The sequence below is a fragment of the Vanessa tameamea genome, chromosome 27 (assembly GCF_037043105.1).
Source record: "Vanessa tameamea isolate UH-Manoa-2023 chromosome 27, ilVanTame1 primary haplotype, whole genome shotgun sequence".
In the NCBI taxonomy this organism is placed as follows: Eukaryota; Metazoa; Arthropoda; class Insecta; order Lepidoptera; family Nymphalidae; genus Vanessa; species Vanessa tameamea.
The window spans coordinates 2,548,548-2,569,526 of NC_087335.1; the positions used below are offsets into that span (position 1 = coordinate 2,548,548).

Here is a 20,979-nt window from a genome sequence, read left to right on the forward strand (position 1 = left end):
TCATACGTTTTGTTAAGTTCTTATTTAAAAATAGCAATTCAGAAGTCGTTTTTTTGTTATAAAATAAACAATTTGAATATTTATAAGAAGCAGAGTTTTTATGGCATAAATAAAGTTGGATTTTTTGTACTATTGAATCTCTTTTTGGCATTGTGTATTAATGTCAATGTCATAATAATATCATAGACAAAACTCCGCAAAAGATTAGAAAATGATACTGCTGCCGGTACCGGTTAGCTTGGGAACGGGAAAATCTTTACTAAGTCTTGCAAGAATTGCCGTTTGTAGTTTTCAGCAACATTGTTCATATTCAGTGACTAAAATGTCTCAGCAACCAAAATGGGAAGTTGAAAAATCTAGAATTCTATCTTTATCGGCAGATGATAAAAGGAAATTATATAAATTCGACGATTATATTATTATTGATAAAGTTGACCCGTGGTCAACATACGTCGTTAAAAACAAGGATGTAGAAATGAAAAAGCATACCAATGAAGATGTTACCGAATTCAGAAAGATTGAAATAGATTCCTCTAAAAATAAAGAGTTAAGCGGGAAAGTTTCTATATTCAAAGGCGATATAACTAAATTGGAGGTAATATTGAAAATGCGGATTAAGTGTAATTCATTTTTTAATGATACTTATGTAAACATATTGTTTTTTTTTCTAATTCAAGGTCGACGCAATTGTTAATGCTGCAAATTCTCGATTAATCGCTGGTGGTGGTGTTGATGGTGCCATACACCGCGCCGCTGGACCGTTACTTCAAGTAAGAATTTTATAAAAATGTCAATAGATAAGAAGACATAGATTACATAGTTTTAAAATGTTTGCTTTATATCAATGCCCTTTTATAATATTAATTTTTTAAAAAATTACATAAGCAATTGAATACTATTAATGTATAAACAATTCATTTTTTAAATTACAGGCTGAATGCAATACCTTAGGAGGTTGCCCTACGGGTGAAGCAAGAATCACAGGCGGATACAACTTGCCTTGTAAATGTAAGGCTTAAATATTTTTATTATATTTTAAAATCAAATCCATGGATATTGGACATTATACATGTGTATATGTAATATGACTTGATCTGTTCTATGCAATCGCTCTATTAAAAATCATTAGATACAATTCCTCAATGAATTCAAAAGATATACCAATATCTCTTCTCAAGAACTCTCAGAGTAGACACTATATAAATTGGTACCATTTATTGTTAATAAGAGTTAAGCAAATTGACTAAATGGAATGTAATGATGGTAAGTGAATACCATCACCTTTATTGGAGCTGTAAGTAATCTGGGAAACTAAGATGTAAGGTCCATTGTGCTGGCATACGCACCCTTCAACTATACTAGAACAAACAAATACTATACTCATACTAATAACTAAATATAGTGGTGAGGTGCTGGGGCCTACCTGTATTTGTAATATACTTACATTTTGAATCATTTATAGTGTTGTTTGTTTGGTTTTTGAATTTTCTTACTTGGAGGTGGTTAATTGTTATATTCTGGTTTGAAGGGTCAGTGAGCCAGTGCAACTTTAGGCACAAGGGACATAACACAACAGTTGGTGGTGCTTTGGTGACGTTAGTGAGGGGACTTATGTTATTGAAACGAGTGTATTTGGTAGAAGATTATTTATTAATGACTAATTAGTGCAACAATCTTAATATTTATACGCCATCTGACTAACATACTATTTATTACACTACATTAGGAATGGTTAATATTTTTTCAGCACTAATGTCTATTGATTGTGACCACTTACCACTAGGTGGCCCATTTACTTGTCTGCCTATCGATATCATAAAAAACAAGATAATTTTATTTTTCAGATGTGATACATACGGTTGGACCTCAAAATGGGTCAGCACCAAATCTTCAATCTTGTTATGAGAAGAGTCTAGCATTTCAAAAGCAATATAACTTAACATCTATTGCATTCCCTTGTATATCTACTGGTATATATGGATTTCCTAACCGCCTTGCTGCACACATTGCTTTAAGAACAGCAAGGAAGTGTCTCGAAAATAATAAAGATCTAGATAGAATTATATTCTGTACATTTATGCCCATTGATGTTGACATCTATGAAACATTGATGCAATTGTACTTTCCCATTTATGAAAAAAACTTGGAAGAACCTTAACAATATGGGAAGTTCTTATAATTTTACTAAATAAACCTCTTTACTAAATGACAACATTTGTTCATGGTTTAAATTATTTAATCAATATTTCAATGTAATTAATCATATAATTGTTAATAAATGACTATTGTAAATGAAAAAGGTATATACATTTTTAAATTTAACATTCCTTCCAAAATTTTGCTAACAATGATAATTAAATTGCCAGTACAATTACAAGAAATGAGTTATGTTGCGAAAATCTTTTACAATATTAATTTGACGATTCTTTTTTTTTTTTACACAAGGAGTAAGTGATTTGAGCTAAATCAATCGCTATGATTCAAGTTTACTTTTCAAGCACTATTTCATAGTCATTTTAGTAAACGTGAAGATATCTTAAGGTACCATGATTGTTGTCATATTGTACATTTAAAAGAATAGATCATATTTTATGCCCTTGATAGAATTCTTATGATAAATGTCTCTAAAAAACTTAGGTTTATTTTTATTCGCTAGCAAGGAAAATGCATGCACTGTATTTATAAATTATCTATTTGTCATAGAATACAAAATAGTGACATTTGACATATTAAAAAATATTAAATGTCACTTGAAACTGACATCAGGAAGATTTGCAAATTGTAATTACGTTTTACAATCACTTATTTTACTTATTCATTATATAAAACCAAACAGTTTAGTTATAATTGTCGTATATGGCGTTTGTGGTGCATTAGAATTTATTTTTCTTTTTGTTTATAATTGATATTAAGTTATAAGTACGATAAATAGATAACCAGATTTCATTATTTACGTCAAACAAAATATAAACAGATCTGTGTCATTTAAACATTGAAATGTCTGCAACAAGTGCTTTGGAAAATAACGAAGACCTAGAAAATGTTCCGTTGGTCAGGATGGAGGACGTACAACCAGACAGAAGTTCAGAAATGTATATAGTGAATAAAAATGAATTGTTAGAAACTTGTGTTGTTGACGATGCCCAATACGAAGATGTCTGTGTTAATGATGAAGAATTAGAAGAAGACTCGAACATAGGGAGCATGGTGTCTGTACAGTCTGAGGAAATTGTCGGAGTTGACGATAACGATAATCCCGAACTCATAGTGCCAGAAGTTCTAACGCCTGTGACGCGGGAAGTTCCGTTGGTTTGTATACTATCAATATTCAGTTTTTTTGTCATAAATTTCAGGTTTTTATATTTTATCAATAAATAATAAGAAATATTTAAAAAAAATGCTCCATATATTTTACAATATTAATATGCTACATTCATGTATATTATATTTACTAAATTTTTTTCTGTGATGTATCTAGTTTTAGTTTAATAAGGCTAGATGAGTGCAAACTATTTTGCCAATGTCACTGAAAAAATAGATGACACAGGATATGTTTTTCAATAATAAATCCTTTTGAGATTAATTAGATTTAAAAATTTAAAATCATTTCCAATGATATTGATTATAAGGCTATACTCCAATGGGAATAAAGATAAACAAAACTTAGATTTACATATTCCATACAATTTAGTTAATATCTAAGCCATATACTGATGGTTCTTGATTAATATATATTTTTTATAATATAATATTATTCCACTTAACTACCTTTATGTATATTAAATTTGTTTAAAAAGATCCATTAACGGCTCAGTCAACATTCAAACCAAAATATCATAGATTATTCAAGCATTTATATTGTGTCTATTCAGAATTATAAGTTTTTTATTTGTCTTTTGTCCTCTTGTGGTCTGAATATACTATGTAATACAACAGTTAATATCTAGAACAAGATGATAATTATATGAAATTGAATATTTAAATAAAATAAATAAATAAAAATTTTCAGCCATATACCATACTATTTATTTAAATTAATGTTTTATTTATTAGTAGCATTAAATGATTCAAAAATGTATTTTACAGACCATAATAGTAGAAAGGGCTGAAGTAAAACAGAATCCAGACAGTTGGCCGACATTAGAAATACTGCCAGGAGGTGTTATAAAACATGCTGAGAAATACGAAGGAGACTTAGCGAGTCTGTATCAGAGCGGAGATATAGAGAACGAAGGCGAAGATCTTATGTATGCATGTGCAAAATGTCCACAAAGATTTAAATTTTTATTCTGTTTGGTCAAGCATGTGAAATGGCATGAGGATCAGAAGAAGAAGGAAAAGGCACCTGACATACATAAAAACAGTGAGTATTTTAAATTTGTAGCATGAGATAACACACCTGTAGTAGTAATAGTAGATTTACATATTCTATGAGACTTGCTAATATCTTTCTTATGTTAGTTACTACAAATGGTTTTTGATTAATTTAGCTTTATTTACAACAATATCAAGATACATAAATATTGCATTTTTTATTTTCAGAATCTTCTGAGAAAAATTATATATGTCTGCACACAAATAAAAGAAAAGTCATATCAAAATTAAAAACAAAGTGTAAGGTACCAAAGAGGTCATAGCAATAGTTACAATAATGAAAAAAAAAACTTACAACTATTTTAATTTAGTTAAATTTTGATGTGCGTCCAAATAATATTGAGATGTATATTTATAGGCCTTTAATTATAGTAATTAAATTTACAGATTTACAAAAAGGCATTATTATAATTTTCAAAAGGTTTATAAAATCGATTGTTTAGAAGTTATATGTTTGTTATGACATTATTAAAGTTTTGAGAACCAGATTTTACAAAAAAAAATTTAGTCAAAAAGTGAAAATTTTAAAACAATTAATTGATTTTTATTTCTGTAGTTGTAGTTTAAGCATTTAATCACAGTAATACAATGATTTGTCGTTTTATAAGGAAACAACTGCACAAGTAATTATTGGAAACTATAATAGTTAAAAATGTTTATAGGTGAAGATATTATCTATTTTCCTTTTTTTTTTAGTTGTTTCTATTGCACAGATAAAAGAATACAGTATCTTTTTCAGGTATAATTTGTTGAAATATTATTTTATTTATATCAGAGAGATATTTTAAAAGATATATATTTTTTAAATTAGGTTACTAAAGAAAAAAATAAATCTAGAAAATTATAATTTTATATTTATTAAAATAATTTACATATACATATATATATGTTTTCATGTTGCACAAATAAACTAAAATCAACAATATAATAAAATTGCTTAGAGCTTAAAAAGACATTTTGAGGACCTTTTAGAAATTTATTTAAAATTAAGAAAATATGTAAAAGTAAATCTCTCTATTTTATTTAAACAAACAATAATATAAATTTCAACAAGCAATTTGTATTTAAAAAAAAGAAAATGAAAATAATCTTTAATGTTACTGTAATAAATATTTGATAGCTTTTTTAAAAAAAGAATCGTTTTTGGTTGTTGAGTGTGTAGTAAGAAATAGTGTTATAGATAATGTTAGTGTAGTGCCACGAATGACCGCATCATATTATATTAAGGACAAAGATTTTAAAAATAGCATTCCAGTGTGAATGATGTGTGGTATGGGCATAATCAAAGTTGTAATTGACCAAATTTTATTCCTGGAATAACGAAGTCTTGTATGAACATCGAAATATTTTGATATAATATCTAGACAAATTTTACACTTTTAAAATGTTTTTTAAATAAATCTAACAATTCTGGATCAGAGAGTAAAGTATGTATTGATTTTTTTTAATCTATTTGATGCGGTTATATTTGTGAGTTCTTAGTTCTAAATAATGTTTTTTAATATATTTTCGTTGATATTTCTAAGTTTATGTGTATGACAATTTTGATTGTGTCTCAGCTCTTTTAATTGATATTGGGTTGGATATAAGCAGCCTGTATAGTGTGGTGGTCATTTTTTTTTTTAATTTGATTGTTAAGCGAAAGGACGTATGAGCCACCTGATGGTAAGTGGTCATCGCTGCTTATAGACAATGACACGGTAAGAAATATTAACCATTCCTTACATTACCATTGCGGTAGATACCACGGGAGCTAAAATGTTATGTCCTTTGTGCTTTGTAGTTACACTGGCTCACTCATGCTTCTAATAGGAACAAAACAATACTGAGTATTGCTGTTTTTTTTTTTGTAAATTCTATTTAATAATATGTTTTTGTATTGTTACAAAAAAGTATTTATTTAGACCCACCACAATGATTAGTCAATTAAAAGGAAAAATAAATTTTTATTGTTGGTTGTAAATGTGTTTTATTATTGCTATATTAATTAAATTCTAACATTTCACTTCTTTCTATATATAAATGCTGCTTTTAAATCAGTCTTCGTAAACGCTTCAATTCTTCCCTCTTTGATATTAATTTTTCTTTATCTAATTCTTGACTTAATTCAGACACTGTATTAACGTAATGATTGCTTGTTAGTCTGGCCTCTAGTTTTAACAAATTATCTTCGATTTTATTAATTTTCTTTTGCAGTTTTTCTCTAATAGCTGTGCTTTCAACAGTGCCAGGTATTTCTACAGATATTTCAGTATCTTTATCTAAAATCACATTGATAACCTTTGTATTAATATTTTCATTTATAGTAATATCTCCAGTTTTGGATAAATTTTGAATGATTACTTTATTTCCCTTCAGATCTGATATTAATTTATCATCTGTGGATTTCACAAATATAGCCGATCTGATTTTATTTGGTATATTATAGAAACCTTTCACTTCTCTTATTAGAAATACTGCGTTTAATAGTTTATTTACTTGCTTTTCAAATTCGAGATCTTTCCAAATTTGAAAATCTTTACTGTTTGGAAAATCTAAGTAATCTCTTTTTTGATCTTTAAAATTGTGTATAATATTCGTTTCAAAAGCTGGTATTTTTGTTATAAGTTCACCTGTAAGGTAAACCATGAAAGGTGATAAGCATCTTAATGACGTTTCCAATACTGCAGATAGGGTATGTGCGTGCGCATAACTCGTTTTCATCACATCACTATCAAAGCCTGGCTTTGTGGCTTCCAAGTAAATATCACAAAACTCATTATATATCATTGTCCTTAAAGATTTCGTAGCAAGATGGAAGTCATATAGATCCAATGACTTATTGACATTTTCAACCATATTCGACAGTCTACTGAGAATCCATTTATCAAAATAAGTCAAATCATTAACGGTTAGTTCTTCATTTGTTCCCTTTAACTTGTCATAAGATATCTGTGTGTATTTAATGCTTTGCCATATCTTGTTACAGAATAACTTATTCGCGTGACACTGATAGACGTCAAAGCTCACAAAATGTGATTTGATATCATTCGATAGTAGGGTAAACCGTAGTGCATCAACACCACATTCCGGTATACCGTTTGAATTTGAAAAATTTGATTTGTGATACGAAATAGCTTTTTTCAACTCATCGTCATTGAGTATTCCATCTTTGTGCATGCTGACAACTTTTTCTTTCAAGCCGTCTAATGATATGCCTTTTATAATATCCATAGGATCTATGACGTTTCCTCTACTCTTGGACATTTTCGCACCTTTACTGTCACATATGATTCCATGTAACAGAACTTTATTGAAGGGTAGATTTCCTGTTAGTTCAATACCGAGCATGATCATTCTATGCACCCAAAAACCTAGTATATCATGACCAGTGACCATTAGATTTATTGGATAAAACTTTTGGTAGTCTCCCTTATTACTCTGTGGCCATCCTAGAGCAGCAAACGGATATATTCCAGACGAAAACCATGTATCTAGAACGTCTGTATCTCTCTCAACTGTAATTTCTTCAGGCAGAGTTCTAAGATATTTCGAAGCTTCGTGCTTAGCGTAAAGTTCGTCAGTTGCGGCTATCCATACAATATTTTTATCTGCACTACATTTATATGCGGGTATCTGATGTCCCCACCACAATTGCCTAGATATACACCAATCTCTGTTATCACTGGTCCAATTAATCCAGTTCTTCTCAAATTTATCCGGTTCTATTTTCAAACTTTTGTCTTCAACGGCTTGTCTTGCTTTTTCGTTCAATCCATTACAAGATAGAAACCACTGCTCTTTAGGAAGGTGTTCTATAACGTCTCCGGTTCGACTGCAGATAGGTAAAGTCATTTGATGGGGGCTTACAGACTTCAGAAGTCCTAGAGAGTCTAGAGTATCAACCAATATTTCTCTACAATCATATTTTTTTATACCATTAAACTTTCCAGAATTTTCCATGACGCCATCTTCGTTTATCACCTGTAGTAGTGGCAAATTGTGGTGTCTTGCTATTTCATTATCTACTTTGCTATGTGCTGGTGTTATTTTAACAACTCCGGTACCGAATTTCATGTCGACAAAACCGTCAAATATTATCGGTATTGTTGTATTTCGAAATGGATGAACTACTTTCTTACCTTTCAAGTGTATATACCTGAAATTGAAATGTTACATAAATACATTGTGATTTAAACTACCCTCGTTTGGTAAGATATCTAAGTTGCATCTAATTTTAATGACATAATTAGCCTTTAGATAATTTTAGTAATGATTGAGGTAACAAACTTTGTCCGGCAGTGGAATAAGTTGGTAAAATTGATCATTATAAAAATTTAACTTTACACTACATTGACAAAAGTGGCTTGTGGTATTTCAACAAAGTTTGAAGAAACTACATGAGATATTTATACAATGTTAGAGGCGTAGCTTATAAAAGTGTGTGAAATGAAATGATATGACTGTTTGCAAAAAAAAAAAACGATAAAAACAAATATGTGGTAGGAAATTACCTCGCATCTTCTGGATGTACAGCAACAGCAGTGTCACCCAACATGGTTTCCGGCATTGTTGTAGATACGACAATTTCCTCATCGCTATCCCAGACTTTGTATGCAAAATTATAAATGAGCCCAAATTTTACCACTTTTTTGTAACCTGGTAACATTATTTCTGTTGGTCTGTTTATTGTTTTGTTTTCAACTTCTATATCCGACACTGTTGATTTGAGCGCATTGCACCAGTTGACTAGAGCTTTTCTTCTATATATAAGACCCTTTTTATAGAGTTTAATGAAAGCTTTGTTTACAGCGTCCATGTGTTTTTTGTCCATAGTAAATACTTCTCGGGACCAATCTAAAGAACAGCCTAGCATTCTTAACTGTTCGTTTATAGTGTTGCCATGAATTTCTTTCCATTTCCACACTTCCTCGGTAAACTTTTTTCGACCGATGTCATGTCGGTCAATATTTTGCTTAGTTTTTAAATACTTTTCTACAACACTCTGAAAATATGATTTTTTACTAAATTATAAAACTTTTAGCATACCTAATTATACCACTTCTTGAAAAAGGTTCCATCACCAGTTACATAGTTTGTTATATCAACATGAACATTACTTAACCAATCATAATTAGATTGTTAAACAATATAGAATGGGAAATATATAGTAATTCAAATTACCTGAGTAGCAATTCCTGCATGGTCGGTACCAGGGAGCCATAACACATTTTGTCCCATTGATCTTTGGCGTCGTACTATAACATCCTGTATTGTAGAGGACAATGCGTGACCTAAACATTGACAGAAAATAAGACACTTAAAAATGGCTGATATATTTATATTTTTATAAAACATTTTGTATTTATGATTTAATTATTTTAGCAGAACTCTTCTTATATAGACTAAATAGGATTCCATTGGATTGATACTTGGGTTGGTCTGGATTAAACAAATTTTACTGAGGAAATACTTTAGGGTTTTTGTCTCCTAAAAAGTCTGCCTTCAAACCACATTCTAGAGGTGGAAAAAAATAAATTCTATACAGGTTATTTAAACACAGACTGTAATTAATATTAGAGCCATATTTCTAAAAAAGCCTTCAGCAATACCAAACGCAATTAAAAATTAATATGCAAAATTGTGTATCTGGACACCGGCTGTCTTGGTATGGGCATGTTATGCGGAGGAATGAGGACCATGTTGTGAGAAAGGTTTTGAGAAAGGATGTGGATGGATATAGAGGTAGGAGGACGACCAAAGAAACGATGGATAGATTGTGTGAAAGACAATATGGTTAGAAAGAATGTTACTTGTGAGATGACACCTGACAGAGAAGTATGGAAGAAGAAGACTTGCTGCGCCGACCCCAAGTAAAATTGGGATAAGGGCAGGAGGATGATAATGCAAGATTGTGTTTGTCAAGAAGTGGATCAACTAAATGCTCAAAGATTGTTATTCTGTGTCTAATTTTCTATCTTCCAAATTAAATAGGGTTAACATAATATTGGTCATTTCATAAATTTTTTGCACACCTTTTTTTTAATCAACTAATTATAATACAGAATATTGATTGTAGATAGTTTAAATAATAAAAAATAAAATAAAATTTCATTCTTTTTTTTTTACATTATTACAAACAACATATACTTGTTACTATTATTGAAATTAAATAATAGGAAATGTTGGAATGAAAACTCACCTAAATGCAATTTCCCTGTGACATTGGGTGGTGGTAGAACAATGCTAAATGTAGTATCATCACTGTTTATTTTGGCTTCAAAAATTCTCTTCTTTTCCCAATTATCATATTTATTCTTTTCTACAATTTCTGGTTTGTATGCAGGAGCTGGTAGATTTTCCTTAGGAATTATTTTAGTAGTACTGTAAATGAGCCTTCTGTGTACATTATTACGAGTAAAACTTTTACATGAACAAATCATTTTCATCCTTGTATAGATATTTTATTAATGTGTTATTAGAAGGAGTGAGAAGTAGTTTCATTTCAGTAGAAGTATATTAGGATAATGAAGTGAAGACATTTTCCTTTCATGAAGAACTTGAGCTCTAGATTTTACTGATTTCGTAAATACTTTTGTGTATAGCAGGTACACTTAATATTACGTCTTTGTTTGATTCTAACCTGGAATAACACAAGTAATATTAAAAATATCAATAACATAAATATTATGTATGAAGGCAATATTTTATTAAATTTACATTCGCTGCACATAACGTGAATGTAATGTCAATTATAGGATCTCAGTTATTAAGTTATGGTTTTAATAACATTGTTCATTAGTAGTGGTACAGCTATAAGCAGCAATGTTGTTGAAATATAATATAAGCATCTAAGCACATTAATTATAAAAAGAACAAAACTAAAAATTTACCCAATCCATAAAAAATATAATTTATTTTATTCATGTATCTTTTGTATATTAGATTTTTTTATTACAAAATTATACTTTAACATTTGTTGTGAACATTATTGTCAAAAAGTTTGACATTCAATGAAAATGAAATTGTTATAATATGTCATAATTTGATGTCGTTTAACAATTATTACTTTTATATAGGTCTATCTTATAATTTTTAAATCAAATAAATGACGTATGTATATCAAAAAACCATATTATATATTTATTGAATTGAATTTGGTTATTTATGTAAATATGTTAAATCAATTTGGTTCATGGACGTTGAAAACCAGTTGAATGAAATGTAGTATTTGATAATTTGCCTTAGCACATATTTTGACAGTTTGTAAATAACATTTATTTTGTAATCGCCGATTTTAATATACTTTATTGTAATTTGTATTATAATTTAAGATTATGATCAAATATTGAATAACTTTTTAAAAAATCTATATCATGTTCGAATGTTTAACCCGATACCGTTATCAATTTCACCCTCCGGAACTTCTGAAGTTTATCTAACCAAATTATCATTGTTTTAAATATCAAATCGACCTTATCAGTTATCTACCCCACAATCCTAGATCCGTTTCCTTGACCGATTCATTATATGTGCAATAATAAATTGAATTGTGTTCGAAATTGTGTTTTAACATGGCTGTTTTTGGATATATGAATCCCTTTAAAGTTTATCGGGATTTCGTTCGTAGCCCTATCGAATCTTTTGTTAGCGAACAGTACACGGGGTATAAAAAGAAAACAAATGAAAGTATAACGAGTGTGAAAGAACTGTTATATAGAGCTGGTGTTGTTTCGGTATTTTTGTCAGCAATATTGTGGATTTCAATATTTTTATACGTTGTTTTTTATTACACGTATATGCCGAATGTTACACACGTGCGACCCGTGCATTTGCAGTTCAAGTAAGTTTAGTAAACATTTATTTTGTTACCTTTGTACTTTAAACTTCAATCTTTACATTAATGAAAAATATTATGCAAAAAAAATATGTTATTACATAAATTCAGTGTAAGTTAATAATTACGAAATTCCTTCATTAAAATGTAATACTATTTGATGTATCAGTTGTTGAATTTATAAATCTTTTAAATTGTAATTTTCAGTAATATATAAATAGAAATATATATTATAGTTATTTTCATTGAATACACATTTACTTAAATGTAATATAATGATTGTTTTCAAGTATGTTATTTTTTTCAAAAGAAAGCTTGAACATTAAGGTATTTCATTTATGAATATATACATTCTTTATGCTCTGAAAATAAAACCCGAAACTTTGCTCTAAACATATTGCAAATATTCACATAATGAATTTAGGCCATCAAAGTCAAAATTAAAAAATGGCATACTTTACCTTCTTGGTATGTATAATATACATCAATGAAATATTAGTTGGGTTTGCAATTGCTATTAATATGTAAATCAACACTATATGATGGATGTTGGTAAAGCTTGGTTAAAAAAAATAAAATAATAAAGTTCTTTTTTTTTAGATCATGTGATGAGAATATGGGCGTGTGTTCATTTCCATCGGCTCATGTTCAACTCACACGAAGGACTCATATGTTGATGTCATCCCAGCCATACCGAATTAAACTTTTACTGGAAGTACCCGAGTCTCAGATCAATAAGGACTTAGGTAATATTGATGGTTTGACCTGACTGACTTATATACAAAGGAAACATGTATTGAAATTAGTTCATATCAAAAACGAAAAACATTCTATTATATTTTTTTAATAAAAATGATGACAAAATATTTTTTTATAAAAGTACTATATGTAACAACATTCGTAACAGTTATAATAATATTTTTCCTTGTATTTTTGTCCCACATGTAGAACCATAGTCCCAGTGTAGTTATGGGTACCCTTTTTCTTGGAATCCCCAATTGTTGATGCATCGTCAATCACTGGAATAGTTATGCTTCTATGATGGTGTTTGTGTATATCTATGTATGATGATTTGAATAATAAAGAAAAATATTAGTAAGAAGTTAGCTTTTGTTATATTAAGTTTAACAAGGCATATATTAATACATTTTGTATAAGGTTTATAAAATATGAACCATATGAATTATCTTTGGATTTCCAGTAATTGTTCTTTAGTTCATGGCAGTAGTTTTCCCTAATTTTTAAATTTCTTAAATTTATTTTTTCCAGGTATGTTTATGGTCTGCGCACAGATGCGAGCCTCGGGGGGCGTGTTAGTATCATCGTCCTGTAGATCGGCTATGCTGCGACATCGGTATGTATATACGATAGAAACAAAAACAAATCAAATACTTTTACTTGGTGGTAGGGCGTTGTGCAAGCCCGCCTGGGTAGGTACCACCCACTCATCAGATATTCTACCGCCAAATAACAGTACTCTGTATTGTTGTGTTCCGGTTAGAAGGGTAAGTGAGCCAGTGTAATCACAGGCACAAGGGACACAACATCTGAGTTCCCAAGGTTGGTGGCGCATAGGTGAAGTAAGGAATGGTTAATATTTCTTACAGCGCCTTTGTCTATGGGCGGTGGTGATCACTTACCATCAGGTGGCCCATACGCTCGTCCGCCAACCCATGGCATAAAAAAAAAAAAAAATACACTAACTATATTGGTGATACGTCTGGTTGAAAATTTTGGTATTTGTTGGAAATAATTATGAAATAAATCATTAGTTACCGTTATATATAGATATCAGTCTCGTTTAGAGAATTTGATATTTACCAATATAGTTGTCGTAAATAGAGATCCTAAGCTTAAAGTCAATTATGTGAAATTTATAATAAACTGGTTCAAAAACGGAACCTTGTATGACGCCGATATTTTATTATCGATGTGAATTTTTGTGATTAAAGTTATCGTTCTGAATTACATTGCGACATTCAAATATGGTCTGGCAATTAGTTCTGAATCGATTATATTAGTTGTAATAATAATGTTTAATTATTATTATTTGGGTGTGTTTAATTGTTTACTAAATACTAATGACTACAGAGTTCTCTGGTGTAGATCGTACTCCAACAAAGACTAATCAAAGACATCAACATCGTCAATATCATTCGTAGTCATAGTCCTGACCAATTTGAGCCACTAGGACCAATCTTAAGGGAGACCATTCAACTACGCAGGACATACTGTAGTGCAGGTGTGTGTGCACAAACACAGGTGCACTCTCTATTCCCTCCCTCATAATCCGATGGTACGGCAAATCCGAAGCGACCACAAAGACTTCAGGTAGAGGACCAACGGCTTTACGTACTTTCCGAGACATGGGACACTCTCACAACGTCCATATTCTGTTACTGATTTTGTTTAGAACAACTTGTTATCGGCTCGACCTGGGGTTTGAAGAGACCCTCGGAATCTGTGGCCTTATATCTTGCCACTAGACCAAAGACCCAGTCAGTCAATCTAGTCCAAAAAAATCCAATCCAATATATGCTACGTAACTAGTTCGCCAGTTTTACAGGGTTTTGAAGGTCATATGTAAGTCGCTCTGTATTCACGTAGGCTATGATTGTTTTAAACGTCTTATCTAAAGTAATGATCACTTATTGCAGATCGAAATTACATCAGATAATGCGAACATTGGTTTACGCGCCTCTGTTAATATCAGGTTTTAATGAAGAGAAACAAATAATTCAAGTGGAACTTTTCAGTGACTTCGAAGACGATCAGGTATTAAGTTTGAAGGATTCTCTCACCGTATAGTAGTTAGTCTTTCCAATAGTTCGACTGAGAACCATTAGACTTTTGATGGAAACACGTTTGTGGTTGCTATTAATAAATCTTTTAACCTCTATCAACAATTTGTGCAAGCCCGTTTGGGTATATACCACCAGATATTCTACCGCTAAACAGCAGTTTATTTACGCATTTTGAAGGGTGAGTGAGCCAGTGTAACTACAGGCACAAGGGACGTAACATCTTAGTTCCCAAGGTTGGCTGCGCGTTGGTGTAATGTAAGGAATGTTTATTATTTCTTACAGCGTCAATGTCCATTTACCTGTCTGCCTACCGATAAAATGAAAATTAAAAAAAAAAAGTATATTGCCATCTTATTCTTGGACTAAAAAGGAACAGGCCCGGCAGACTTTGCTCCGCCTGTACATCTTTTTAAACTTTATTATTTTCGTATGCCTAGTTCTTTCCTAATTTACTCTCTACAATTTAAGTTATCCTATATCTTTTATAATTATACTTATTATTATAATAATAATAGTTATAAGTAAAGGTTTCGCCAAAATCCGGGATTATGGAATAATACTAAGAAGGAAAACAGTCGATCAATTTTAAAAATTGTGTTTTTATTTTTTTGTTTATGTGTTATAAAGATTCATACGAATTTATGAAATTTATATTGGTTAGTTGAGAGTTTGGTTTTGAAACTGTTTGTAAAATTTCAGACGCTCCCAGTAACAGACGCGTACGTAGAGTTACAATCGCGTTTCGTCCAAGTGTTGTCTTGCGAACTTCAGATCGAAGCTCACTTCACAGGTCTACGTTACGTCATGTACTACTGGCCGAAGACCTCCGCGATCATTGGTGAGATGATTTAGTAAGCATGCAATCTATTCATTCATTGCAATCATATAAAATATCGCAATAGAAGTTAGAAAAAATTAAACATCATTTTACACGAGACTAGACAAAAGTGGATGCATTTACAGTAGATTTCATTTTACTATTAAATGTGCCATAACTGTTTAAAACGCCATCAATTACTAACGCAGTTTTATGAAGGTTATTTCTCGAGGAGTGCTCGATCGGTTATGGGTATATTTACAAAAAGTCGGCTTCGCCCGCGTGTAAGAGGGCGTCCGTAGTCTACAAATGTCATAGCGTCATAGCCTATAGCCTATTCCAATGGAAGCAGGAAAAAAGATAAACAAACCTTAGATTTACGTATTTCATGCGATTTGCTAATAACTCAGCTATATTGTGCACTACTAAGAGTTTATGATTAATGTATATTTATTTATAATACGACACTTAACTACTTATTTCCATTTTAATTTAACTTCCAAAATTCCAATTCCAGCGTCAATTTGCTGTCAAATGTTGTTTATTTGGCTTTTTTTCCTGTTATGGTTGGAATAGAGTATATGTCCTTGTGGTTCATTTAGCTTTATACCAAATTTCATCACTTTCGGTAAAGTTGTCTAGTGGTCGTGAAAGTGTAACAAAAAGATATATCTTTACTAATAGATAAGGCGACGTTTTTTCGTAATGCCTAACTGGTAAACCAATATTTAGCGCTTCACTGTTTCATCCGTTTTCAATTTGGTCTATTGATGGGACATTCGCGAATTTCATCATCATTAAATTATAATCTATCTCGTGAAATTGTAAACTTTCGAAATAATGTGAACCGAAACTTAGTGCTTACAATTTAACGCATAACTTTTCGGTAGTTTAATTATAAAAACTCTATTCTAACAATCAAAGGTGTATGTTTTATTGTTAATTGAATAATCGTTCACAATCTTTCGACAGTTTACAATTGCGCTAGATAGATTATAATCTAACGGTATATAGAATTTTACATAATATATCAACTTCAAAGTTATTAGTCAACAAGCTAATTATGTTATAACATATCTTCATGTGATATTTTAAGAATATATTTTGATCTACATTGAGATACTTTTATTAAGCTCCATAATATTTTTTTTTGTTTTCAGGTATTTCCTCTAATCTGTTCTTCGTATCATTAATGTTCATACTGAGCTGGTACCACTTACAAGATGGTCTCCCAGATTTTATTAAGGTAAATTATATTCTATTTTTATTTTCCCTGGTGGTAGCAAGCTCGTTTATGTAAGTACCACCTATTCATAAGACATTCTACCGCCAAACAGCAATATTTAGTAATATTGTGTAGCGGTTTGAAGGGTAAGGGAGTCAGTGTAACATCATTATTCCCTTCGGAATGGTAAATATCTCTAACAGCGATAGTGTCTATGGCTGGTGGTGACCACATATCATTAGGTGGCACAGTAACATGTCCGCCTATACAAAAACTTATTATTATTATTATAAGAATAGTAAGATACACAGCGTCACCGGTTTTTTTGTGGAACAAACCTGGGAAAATGCCTCTGGTTTAATGTGCTCGAATTGTTTATAATTCATCATCTTCGGTGATGAAAAACGTCGCAAGGAAACCTGCATGTGATGAATGATAACTTCCCACACGTGTGGTATTACCTCTAAACCTTCTCTTCATAAAGCCTCCTCTAGTTTATAATTCCTCCCATACTTTACTTTAATTCCATAATCATTCATAAGTTCTCACTTAGCCCAACAGTGGGAGATTTACTGATATCCAAACTATTATTCAACGATACCTTATCTCATGTTATTATTTCCAGAGCAAATTGGGAATAGAGATAAAGAATGAGAAAGAGGAAGACGACAAGAAATTCTTTGGAAAAGTGAAATTGGAACGAGAAGGTAATGTTTATTTTTAGTTTTACGTCTAATTCGTTACTTTGAATATTTGACATAATGACGACATTTATATTCTGAGCACATATGTAAAATTGTGGAACTTATTGACACGCCGGTCGGACGCAAAGTATCTAGTAACTACGATTATTCAATTTAAATTTCTAGATACTAATTTTAATCTTAGGTCAAGTCAACAAAATATGTGATGTTAAATGAAATGAATATGTAACTGCTCCGGTAGTCTGGTGTCTATAGCCTATGCCAATAGAAGTAGGAAAAACAATAAACAAACCTTAGATTTATGTATTCCATGCGATTTGCTAATAACTCAGCTATATTGTGCTATGCTAAGAGTTTATGATTAATATATCTTTATTTATAATACAACACAACTACGCTTAATCACATATTTCCACTTTGATTTAACTTCCAAAATTCCTATAACAGTTTCGTCGACGTTCAAAACGCCATTTTTTCGCAAATCCATAGTGAGTATCATAGATTAATCAAGTTCTCGACCAATGATATCGCGTCAATTTGCTGTCAAAATTGGACAACATTTAATGTTGTTTATTTGACTGTTTTCCTGTTATGGTTGGAATTGAGTAAAGATATAAGTCCGCAGGTTCTGCGTTTAAACCTCGGGTCGGGTCGATAAATCGATTAGTCAATTATTGGATTTTTTCAGTCGAGAAAATTTCCGTTCCAAACTCGCTAGTTTGGAAGTTGGAAGTTGAAGAACTTCCAACTTTGTCCAACTTAGTGTTCCTTGCACTATAGTATTGTTAGGGTCGCGATTTTTTTAATTCAGAATGCAAAACTTAACAGGCACTTTGGAATACCAAAAAATTTGGTGTCAGAAATATGGATGGAGAAAATCGTGGAATCTGGTGCTTCGCCAAGCCATAAAAGATGTTTCGTTTTAAAGCAATTTCAAGAAATGTACTCTTTCTAATAAAATGTGTTATAATATCTTGAAAACCGTAAAATAATGACATATATCATGATGTTCAAGGTGTTAGTGCGTCAAATGACGCATGATTTGATTCTAAGCGAAGTACAATAGCCATTCTACCTCAATGCGAATCTGAATTCCTAATTCATAAATTTTCTTTGTCAGTCTTATAATGTAATGTGTTAAATATGGTACAGCTGTATATTATGCGTTATCTTATAGCGTTTATGCAAATTAAATTTTAGCATTAGAAAATTTTATAGGTTTATTAATGGCTCTGATGATGATCGTTTCAGACTCTTTTCCGTTCATCGAAGAAGAGACCCTTCTAGAAGAGTTCCAAAGATTAGAGGAGAAGAAGAAATCGTGAGTGTGTATTTTTACGATTATGTTATGTAATACAGTACAGTTATTGAATTATTTTTTTCCTAAATCACATTAAGTCTCAAGTGTTCCATTAAGATACATAATAAGAATTATTAATAAATATTGATTTCTAACAGACACTTTCTAACTTGACAGATATGTTGTAAATATGTTACAAAATATAAATAATGAATATGTTTGTATGTGTGCAACACACAAAAAAGTTGGTAAGCCTGTAAACTTCCCATTGCTGGGCTAAGGCCGTCTCTCTTGATGAAAAAGATTGTTGCCCGCCAAGCACGGGATGAATTGTACACACAAAAAACACTCGAAAACCCTGTGGTTCTTGACCTATCTGTTCTTAACATATCGCCACCGACACTGGCTTTAATTACAGTCCTGAGGGAAAATTATATGCTTATTTAATGGATCTCATGCATCATTGGAATTTGGAATCGCCATTTTCACTTATTTCTCACAACTTTAAAATTAAAATAGTATGACGTCACGTCTCTAAAAAATGGCGTATTATTTATTAAAACCTTTTTTTAGAGGATCTAATTTGTTTAATAAGTATTTTTTATTTCCAGTATATCGCCGACGGTCGAATGAGGACGGTAAATTATATTGGAGAAATTAGCGTAAGACTGATATTTTAAAACAAATTCATTAATAAATGTTTTAAATTTGATTATTTAATAAATGGGTTGTATTAATATTGTTTATTATTAACTGGGAGTAGACTATGTTAGTCGGTTATAAATGTCCAAATATGAAAGTTTTTTTAATTATATTAATGGTTTTATCTAATTTATATTTTCTGATTCTTAATTGTTTTTTTTTTATTAAAGTTTAAAAAGAATAACACTTATACAATTTTACAATGTGACAGCTAACGTCCGCCATCTTGATATCCGTTGACGTCATAATATAGGATACAATGACAGGTTTAGGGAATAAATGACATCTAAACACTTTAGTCATTTATTTTTTGTATAATATTAAAAAGAAATTACTACATTTCGAAGAATAAAAATCCATCCAAAAGTCAAAATCCTTTAAGAAATTTTAGAAAATGTACATTCATTTTTAAATCTATATTTGATATCATGGTTCTTTTTTTTGGTATGTGTTAGTTTGATGGCAATAATTCAGCTGATGTAGTGGTGTCGATGTAAATGGTTAATCACCATCACAATCGCATTCATTCGCTCGAATCCACAGGAGCACTTAGTCTTGTGGAACATAAGGCAAAAAGTCGTTCCCAGAAAAATCTATGACCGCCATACTAGCATCATATGTAATAATGCCTAATAACTCCTTATCATAGACAAAGAAATCGGGAGATTCCTATTTTGTATTTTCCCCGTTTAGTGGAATCGTGGGGATTCCCCTAAAAATGTGTAATCGTCCAATCGAAACGAGCTTTCATAATAGGCAAAATAATGCGTATAAACTTTAAGAAGTAGTAAAACCTTCATGAATATATTTTGACTTCTTGTAATGTAATGTTCTTCGATATTCGGTAGTTCAATATTATGATGTCAAAATTAAAATTATCGATTTATTGTAAGAAAAATTTGTACCGCCCAAATAAACGGCTTTATTATCTAGTTTTAGTGTGTTTTGTTTTTCTAGATCATTCTCGTTACATGCAGTCATAGAAAATTATGTAATTATTATTCATATCTATATTATAGGAAAATAATGTAAATGTTTCATAAATATGTTTTCAAATAAATTGTATTGTTTTATATTATTATGGGATGAATATAATACTGTTTCGATAACAGACTTGTTTTATTTTGTAAATACATACATACATACATTAGCAGCCTGTAAATATCCCACTGCTGGGCTCCCTTTGAGGAGAAGGTATGGAGCATATACCAACACGCTGCACCAATGCGGGTTGGTG

At 30.8% G+C, this 20,979-nt stretch overlaps 4 protein-coding genes across 4 annotated transcripts; 3 read left to right on the top strand and 1 right to left on the bottom strand.

The window, feature by feature from the left end:
* Positions 1–197: 197 nt before the first annotated feature.
* On the top strand, positions 198–2,303 carry LOC113391979 (macro domain-containing protein RSc0334-like). The gene is made up of 4 exons (XM_026628147.2): positions 198–595; positions 678–770; positions 933–1,008; positions 1,845–2,303. Exons 1-4 carry the CDS (start codon positions 212–214, stop codon positions 2,156–2,158), a joined length of 867 nt encoding a protein of 288 aa, XP_026483932.2. The 5' UTR covers positions 198–211; the 3' UTR covers positions 2,159–2,303.
* Positions 2,304–2,744: 441 nt separating this feature from the next.
* Positions 2,745–6,337, top strand: LOC113391981 (uncharacterized). The gene is made up of 3 exons (XM_026628148.2): positions 2,745–3,309; positions 4,087–4,363; positions 4,543–6,337. The coding sequence occupies exons 1-3, from the start codon at positions 2,998–3,000 to the stop codon at positions 4,635–4,637; spliced, it is 684 nt and encodes a 227-aa protein (XP_026483933.2). The 5' UTR covers positions 2,745–2,997; the 3' UTR covers positions 4,638–6,337.
* On the bottom strand, positions 6,331–10,988 carry LOC113391974 (uncharacterized). The gene is made up of 4 exons (XM_026628137.2): positions 10,556–10,988; positions 9,538–9,647; positions 8,868–9,358; positions 6,331–8,512 (listed from the first exon to the last, which is right to left on the bottom strand). Exons 1-4 carry the CDS (start codon positions 10,800–10,802, stop codon positions 6,406–6,408), a joined length of 2,955 nt encoding a protein of 984 aa, XP_026483922.2. The 5' UTR covers positions 10,803–10,988; the 3' UTR covers positions 6,331–6,405.
* Positions 10,989–11,591: 603 nt separating this feature from the next.
* Positions 11,592–19,775, top strand: LOC113392028 (seipin). Its single transcript, XM_026628230.2, has 9 exons — positions 11,592–12,196; positions 12,791–12,936; positions 13,460–13,544; positions 14,848–14,965; positions 15,694–15,832; positions 16,972–17,057; positions 17,662–17,743; positions 18,992–19,061; positions 19,652–19,775. Exons 1-9 carry the CDS (start codon positions 11,928–11,930, stop codon positions 19,671–19,673), a joined length of 1,017 nt encoding a protein of 338 aa, XP_026484015.2. The 5' UTR covers positions 11,592–11,927; the 3' UTR covers positions 19,674–19,775.
* Positions 19,776–20,979: the final 1,204 nt, after the last annotated feature.

Coding starts and splice junctions, on each gene's coding strand:
- LOC113391979 (XM_026628147.2), top strand. CDS start 212: ATGATACTGCTGCCGGTACCGGTTAGCTTGGGAACGGGAAAATCTTTA. Junction 596..677: donor GCGATATAACTAAATTGGAG/GTAATATTGAAA, acceptor TTCTAATTCAAG/GTCGACGCAATTGTTAATGC. Junction 771..932: donor CCGCTGGACCGTTACTTCAA/GTAAGAATTTTA, acceptor TTTAAATTACAG/GCTGAATGCAATACCTTAGG.
- LOC113391981 (XM_026628148.2), top strand. CDS start 2,998: ATGTCTGCAACAAGTGCTTTGGAAAATAACGAAGACCTAGAAAATGTT. Junction 3,310..4,086: donor TGACGCGGGAAGTTCCGTTG/GTTTGTATACTA, acceptor TGTATTTTACAG/ACCATAATAGTAGAAAGGGC. Junction 4,364..4,542: donor ACCTGACATACATAAAAACA/GTGAGTATTTTA, acceptor TTTTATTTTCAG/AATCTTCTGAGAAAAATTAT.
- LOC113391974 (XM_026628137.2), bottom strand. CDS start 10,802: ATGAAAATGATTTGTTCATGTAAAAGTTTTACTCGTAATAATGTACAC. Junction 9,648..10,555: donor CACAGGGAAATTGCATTTAG/GTGAGTTTTCAT, acceptor GTCAATGTTTAG/GTCACGCATTGTCCTCTACA. Junction 9,359..9,537: donor ATGCAGGAATTGCTACTCAG/GTAATTTGAATT, acceptor TCATATTTTCAG/AGTGTTGTAGAAAAGTATTT.
- LOC113392028 (XM_026628230.2), top strand. CDS start 11,928: ATGGCTGTTTTTGGATATATGAATCCCTTTAAAGTTTATCGGGATTTC. Junction 13,545..14,847: donor TCGGCTATGCTGCGACATCG/GTATGTATATAC, acceptor CACTTATTGCAG/ATCGAAATTACATCAGATAA. Junction 19,062..19,651: donor TTAGAGGAGAAGAAGAAATC/GTGAGTGTGTAT, acceptor TTTTATTTCCAG/TATATCGCCGACGGTCGAAT.